Genomic DNA, 7,898 nt, shown 5'->3' on the forward strand with positions numbered 1-7,898 from the left:
GAAACATTAGGGACCTTCAAGCAGCTATTGGATAGGTAGATGGATTATGGTAAAATGATATAGTGTAGATTTATTTGTTCTTAAGGGCAGCACGGTAGCATTGTGGATAGCACAATTGCTTCACAGCTCCAGGGTCCCAGGTTCGATTCCGGCTTGGGTCACTGTCTGTGTGGAGTCTGCACATCCTCCCTGTGTCTGCGTGGGTTTCCTCCGGGTGCTCCGGTTTCTTCCCACAGTCCAAAGATGTGCAGGTTAGGTGGATTGGCCATGATAAATTGCCCTTGGTGTCCAAAATTGCCCTTAGTGTTGGGTGGAGGTGTTGACTATGGGTAGGGTGCTCTTTCCAAGAGCCGGTGCAGACTCAATCGGCCGAATGGCCTCCTGCACTGTAAATTCAATGATAATCTATGATTAATCTAGGACAAAGGTTCGGCACAACATCGTGGGCCGAAGGGCCTGTTCTGTGCTGTATTTTTCTATCTATCTAACCTGGATCTGAACAATCTCCCGGGAGGCTGCCTACCGGCGGAACTGTCCCACCAGCAGGTGACTGCCCTCCTCCCTGCACCCATACACCACACCATTTGCCTGCCTCAACTGGCGTACCACTTTCCCTGTGGACAAAAGGTCAAACTGCATCTGCAGTTCCTTTCTACTGGCCAAAAATTCCAGAGTGGGATCTTCCACATACTTCCCATCAACTTCCGAAATGTTGTCTACCTATTGACCTGCACATTATGAGATGATCTCACCCCTTAACACCACCTTCAACACCTCCCATACCACCATTGACAAGACCTCCCCATTTTTATTAAACACTACATAATCATCAATCACCTTTGCCATCCTCACCCAAAAACCTGGATTCACATGCAGCCCATATCCATCCTCCTCGCTGACCTCTGTACAGGCCCTTCTCCAAGACCACATCCACCAGGTGCGGAGCGTGATCTGAAATAATGATCGTCGAGTACTCTGCTTCCGTCACCCCGACAACAATCCCTTAATAAAGAAATCAATCCTCTAATGCACTGGCAAAAAAAAGGAATACACTCTGCCGTCTAGATGGCAGAACTGTCACAGATCCACTCCACCATCTCCTTCATGAATGCTTCCAACACTTTTGCTCCCCCAAGTCAGCTTAGATCTATCCATTTTTGGATGCAACACTATATTTAAATCCCCATCTAAAATTAACTGATGTGTGGCCGCCAACATCCTATTCATAAACCCTACATCATCCCACTTCGGGGCACATACGCTAACCAACACCACCAACCTCTTCCCCCCCCCCCCCCCCCCTCCCCCCAAAGCACCCATTACTATAACGTATCTGCCACTACCTTCTCCATCTGAAGCCTAACTCTCCTATCCATCAGTATCACCACTTCCCTGGTCCTGCTATCAAAGCCCGAGTGAAACACCTGGCTCATCCGAAGCTTTACCTGATCCTTAACCCTCAGATGGGTCTCCTGCAACAGCACCACATTGGTGGTTATCAAGCTCTTTAAATGCGAAAAGACTTCACCCAACCCCCACGCGTTCCATCTTACCAATCGGACTGGGGGTCTCTTTCCCCCATCGCCCATGACAATGTGACCCGGCCCCGCACCACAAGTGGGACCAAGCCCTACCCCTACTCGCCATCAGCTGGTTACCCCTTCCCAGAAATCCTCCAACCGCTCCTCTTTGCACACTCCCCAACGCCCCTCCCCATTCACACCTCCCAGGCCCGTCAAATCCTGCCCACATTGACTCAGACAGCCACGGCCCCACCCCCACCTCATACCGATTCACCAGCCGATTTACGTTTTCTAGCGAGGTGGCCCCCGCCAGAGCCCCCTCCCCCACATGCCTAGTACAAAAACCAAAACAAAACCCTCCACGCGCAGCCCTTCTAAACCAGCCAAATATGATAAACCCCAAGGAAAAGGGGAAAGAAACTTCCCCTCCCCCTCAAAAACAACACATCCCACTCTCTACAAACCAACCCCTCTCAACTGCAACATAAGAAAACAAAATCCAAACTCATTTCAGTCCCAATCCTTCCACCCTCACAAACGCCTCCACCTCCTCCGTCGTCTCAAAGTATTAGTCCCTAGAGTTATGCATGACTCAACTTCGCCGTGTAGACCACCCCGAACCGCACATTACTCTTATAAAGCGCCGCCTTCGCCCTGCCAAAGGCTGCCCGTTGTCTTGCCAGCTCCACCATGACGTCCAGGTATATACCGGGTATATTCCCACCTTGCCTCCCGATTCTGCTTGGCCATTTCAGGAACTTCCCTTCATCTGATAGCTGTAAAAACAGACTATCACAGCTCTTGATAGATCATTCGCTTTTGACTTTGGCCAGAGCGACTGCTGGACCTATCCAGCTCAATGAGGGAAGCGTTCTCCTCCCCCAGCCACTTGGCGAGCATCCCTAAAGTACACCGTCGACCTTGGGCCTTCCAGCCCCTTAGGCAGGCCCACGATCTGAAGTTTCTGCTGCTGTGACCTGTGGCTGTCAGCCACCTTCAGCAGCTCCTCTTCAATGAGAAGAGCTGGTTGTTGTGCAGCGACAATGCCTCCTCCACCCCCTTCCAACACCTCACCATGCTCCCGCACCGTCTCCGACGTCTTTTCAAGCGCCTCCTTAGAGCCAGTGTATCTTCCACCGGCTGTTTGAGCATTCCCATCATCTCCTTCCCATGCTTAGCGAACTGTGGTTCTAACTCCACCGTCATCACCTCGGCCAGCGTATCCACCGTAATGGGTACAGCTCTGTCCAGCGAGCTTGCTCCCACCATCCTTCCTCCCACCGAACTCCGCATTTTACTAGAGGGCGGGGTTAACATCCTTCAATACCTACAACTTTATTGAAGACGGCTCACTTAAAAATTCCCCCCAAAACTGAGTGAGAAGGATTTTTTTTAAAACGAGAACTCTTACGGGAGCTAACCAACGTGCAACCTCCACCTACATATCACCACCGGGCATCCTCCTGTATTGTTCTATTTAGACATAGAAAAGATGCTCTCACTGAGGTGGGGGGGACAAAGCTGAGGACCATGAATCTATTGCTCATAAGTGCAATGATTAATTAAGGGGGAGTGGTTAGAATGAGGAACATGCTATCATTTTAGAGGAGTGGCAACAAATTGCTTTTATGGGGGAGTTAAAGAAGGAATGGAAGAGCATGCAGAGGACCCAAATGGTCTGTTTCTAGGTTGTGAATTCTCTAATTCAGTGAATTCTTACAAGATTTGGATGAGACTACAACAGCTTGCTTCATGGTGCCACATAGTGGCCAGAGCTTGAAACTGCACTAGTTGAAGAGCAAAATTGAATGGCGCATATTGATACAAAGTAATGAGTAAAATTGGGACAATGGAAACTGCCCGGTGTAGGATTTAATAATGTAGTAATGTAATGGTTATGATCTGTTAACACTAACTTGATATAATAGAATCCATCGAATTTCTGCTGTGCAGAAGGAGGCCATTCAGCCCATCGGGTCTGCACCGACTTTCCAAAAGAGAAATCTACCTAGGCCAACTCCCCTGTAACCCTGCAAATTGATCATGGCCAGTCCACCTAATGTGTACATATTTGGACACCAAGGGACAATTTTAGCATAGCCAATCCACCTAACCTGCACATCTTTGGACTGTGGGAGGGAACTGGAGCACCTGGAGGAAACCCACAGAGCGAACGTGCAAATCCACACAGACAGTCACCCGAGGCTGGAATTGAACCAGGGTCCCTGGCACTAAGAGGCAGCAGTGCTAACCACTATACCTCCATGCCACCCACATCTAACCTTTTACCCTTTCAATTCATTTTAAACTACAATTTGAAAAAAAAAATTTAGAGTGCCCAATTCTTTTTTTTTCCAATTAAGGGCCAATTTAGCATGGCCAATCCACCTACCCTGCACATCTTTGGTTGTAGGGGCGGAACCCACACAAACACAGAGAGAAGGTGCAAACTCCACACGGACAGTGACCCAGAGCCAGGATCGAACCTGGGACTTCGGTGCCCGTGAGGCAGCAGTGCTAACCACTCTGCCACCGTGCTGCCCTTAAACTACAATTTTAGTTAAAAGGTGAACTTGATCTCATTTTGTGCAATGGGGTGTTTGTAATAATCTGTGCGGTCATTTAGAACTGCGCATAGAAGTGCTCAGCACAATCAGTATGTATGTCTTCTGTGCACCAAAGTTTTATACTTATTCTTTGCCTTTAGTGGCAAAGTTTGAATCCATAAGGAATATTTTTCTTCATTATTTATAAACTATTAAGAAGCACTATTCAGGTCACCCTCAATTTTGACCACCGTTTGTGCTAATAATTTTCTCAATGCTGAGTGATGTGACTACTTTATTATGCAGTTCAACACAGTAGTAACTGGATTAATGCTGCCTTAACTTTACTAGAATCCTTCATTTTGATTCCACTAGCATGGCAACAGCATTTGTGACTAAATTTGAGAATTTAATACTGCTAGTATCATGCTGGTGTTACTCTTACTAAATTTATTTAAAGCAGCATTGGTGAAGTCCTTGGGCATAAGTTGTCCTCCAGTGTCTGATATATAGTACTGGAAGGGAAAACGTTATTTACATTGTGGTGATGCTGCTTAAAATCAGTATTTAAATTTAACTCTTCTGTTAATATTTTCAGATGAGACTGTAAATTGGTATTCAAGTGATGAAGAGGAAGATGGGAGCAGTGTAAAATCAATACTGAAAACTCTTAAGAAACAAAGTGAAACCATGAAGAACCAGCAGCCTCCGATAACCGAACAGACATCTTATTCATACATGGACCCCAGACTTGTGAAAGAAAAACCCCCTGAAAACAAACCTTCAGATCTTCGATTAAGAACTGACTTACGACAAGGTACAGCTGGAGATGTCAAAAAACCTTCAGAAATAGTCTCTGCTGATCCAAGATTAGCAAGAGATCCCAGAAAGATGAAGGTACATGAGAATGCCAGTGTAGGCCTTTCTGTTAGTGAAAGCCCTAAACATGATCCTCATCCTATCCCAAACAATAAGCAACAAGGATTGGATGATGATGAAGAGACAGAAAGAGAACTGAGGGAGAAACCAGCCATAATACCTTTAGATACAATACCTGGTGTGACCTTACGGGATCCACGCTGTCAGCTTAAGCAGTTCAGCCACATCAAGATGGACATCACCCTCTCTAAACCACACTTTGCAAAACTTGTTGTTTGGACCCCTGAGGACCTCCTTCCACTGCCATTGCCAAAGCCAGACCCAGTTTCTTCAATAAATTTGCCTCTTCCTCCATTAATAGCTAATCAACGCCTGAATAGAGCCCTGAGTATTATAAGTGACCCTCGTCAGATTGATCCACGGTTATCTTTGCGATCTAAGGAGAATAGCGCAGTAAAAACAGAAAAGAATGTAGATTCAAGAGTTTCTTCTGACCGACCTATAGACCCACGATTGCAAAAGTCATCAAATCCTAGATTGCAGAAAAGCAGCAGCACAGATACCACTTTAAGAGAGTCCCACATTACACGAGCAGATCCTCGCTTAGCAAAAGTCAGTAGTGGTTCTACACCAGTGTCAGGAGTGACTGTTAAGATGGATCAGACACTCCCCCCATATGCTCCCAAACTGTCTGCAAGTGGCATTGGACTTGGATCCCCCAGCACATTGCTCAGTGGCATCAGTCTCTATGACCCACGGACCCAGACTTCACAAAGCTTAGTGACGTCTGTATTAACTACGCAAGCAGATTCCTCTCGGGAAGGAGAGCAAGTAAAGAAACTTCTTGTACCAAAAAATCCCACAAAGTCAGAAAATGTTCTAAGTGACTCATCACTAACATATAAATCTTCATTGGTGCAAGAAGATAGTAGTACAGAGAATACAATTGACCTTGGTGCAGAAAAGTCAGACAGTTACAGACCACAGTTAAAGCCTGAAGCATCCCAGGCAGCTGCTACTTCTGCACCTGCAGTACATAATCTACCTATTCAGGCTTTAGCTGGACTAATCAGACCACAGTACAGTGACCCGAGACAAACTAAACATTCTGGACCTCCTAGTCAAGTGGACGAAGAAGATTTAAACAGTAAAAAGGATAAAAAACCACTGAAAGAAATGTTCAAGACTTTTGATCCAACAGCATCACCTTTCTGTTAGCATCCACTCATTGAAAGACTGGTATTCGGTCTGTATATTGTAGCTTGTCCTGGTTCTTTAACTTATTTGGCTTGTTGGCAGTGGTTTATTTATTTTTACTGTGTACAGTCTGTTTAACTGTTCAAAGAAATGCATGCAGTGGCACATGCGGACTGTATGACTAATTTTCTTTTGGTCTGAGTATGTAAGAACTACATTTTGAATGACAATTTTTTTATGGTAATAGAATATATATATATATAAATATATATATATATATATATATATATGTATAGAGAGAATATACCTGTGACCACATTTAAACTTTCTTCCCGGTGAAGTAATTGTTTTTCCGTGTACTGAAATTGCTGAATCGCATTCTAAGTTATTTCCTGCTTGGGTATTGTGTGATTATGTATTATTGAAGTAGTACACTGAAAAACTGTATATTGTTTTTAGTACTTTCAAGTAACTACTTTTTGTTGTGAGAGCTAATCTTAAAAAGAAAAATGACTGCCACTTTTATATTGTACAGTTTCAATAATATCACTCCAATGTATACTTAAAGTCATGGTCCTAACCAGTTTTTGAGTTTCTTGTTAATAGATCCTGTCATGCATGCACTGCAGTTTTGTTTTAAATTAGTTCCTTTAATATTTTGTTGTAATCAAGTGTGGAACCATTTGCAGTTAGACACTGTCCATAGATATTGCACTGTACAATTCATTAATGTACTTCAAAAATTATGTTTTTTTTGTTTAGCAAATGTAACAGCTGATTATCTATTTTTGAATTGGCAAATCAACCAGAATCATGACATGACTTACTGAAGATCAATGTACACAATGTATAAAGCATTTATTGTGAAAACCTTTCTGTTTAGTCTAGAATAAGTCTAAAATCTAGTGAACAACTGCTTATCCATTTAATACAAGGAGCTAGTGGTGGATTATTGTGCATTAATAAAAGTTTCTGAACTTGTTCTTTACGTACGACACCGTATTTTCATAGTGAGCTACTGAGAGTTAGCTTTATAAAGAAGACCTAATGTAAAAGCTTTTTGTACAAATGTATTAAACTCTTTTAATGTATATTTTATATGTATGCTGTAATTTTTAGTTACTTGTAAAATCCTGCATTTAAAACTTCAACTTGACTGCAGTCATTTTAACGTGGGGTTTCTACATGAACATTAAGATTAAAATACTTCATTAGAATGGAAAAGTATATGATATGCAAAGAAAATTAGATTAATCATCTTCAGGAAACTGATTGTGACACTGAATTGAGTAATAAAGATTGCATTATGCTTCTGTAAACAAAGTCAAATACAGGCTTACACAAACCAACTAATCACGCATTTGTGACATTCTGCAATGATGAAACATTTAACAACTAAAATGCAAATTGAACTACTTTAGATTTAGAATCCAGCAAGCACAGATCATTTTAGCATTGCATTTAGTTTTTAACACCTTTTGCAGTTTTGGGCAGAATTTGCTTATAGTTGTGTGAATGAAACACTTGTTTATATTTACCTAATGCCTAAAAACTTTAAAACATTTTGGCATCATTGCAAGAGCTGATCTAATTCTTGTGAACACTGATGCACAGTGGTAATTCTATATTCACCCCTCCATGCAGAGGTTAAGCTCACAGGAGAAAAGTTGGGTTCAGTTGGGTTTGTTTTGCAGATTAACTGAATTTAGGTATTGCACTCTAAATGTGTTTTAAATTACTTTGATTAAAATGT

At 42.9% G+C, this 7,898-nt stretch overlaps 1 protein-coding gene across 3 annotated transcripts in view; it reads left to right on the top strand.

The window, feature by feature from the left end:
* Positions 1-7,296, top strand: part of zc3h6 (zinc finger CCCH-type containing 6) — a 107,822-nt gene extending 100,526 nt beyond the window's left edge. For all 3 annotated transcript variants that reach the window (XM_072500100.1, XM_072500101.1, XM_072500102.1), the window contains exon 12: positions 4,668-7,296. In XM_072500100.1, coding sequence (XP_072356201.1) covers positions 4,668-6,166 — 1,499 coding nt within the window. In that variant the 3' untranslated portion in view covers positions 6,167-7,296. The remainder of the gene's footprint in view (positions 1-4,667) is intronic.
* The last annotated feature ends 602 nt before the right edge of the window (positions 7,297-7,898 follow it).

This window comes from Scyliorhinus torazame, chromosome 4 (assembly GCF_047496885.1).
Source record: "Scyliorhinus torazame isolate Kashiwa2021f chromosome 4, sScyTor2.1, whole genome shotgun sequence".
NCBI classification, from domain to species: Eukaryota; Metazoa; Chordata; class Chondrichthyes; order Carcharhiniformes; family Scyliorhinidae; genus Scyliorhinus; species Scyliorhinus torazame.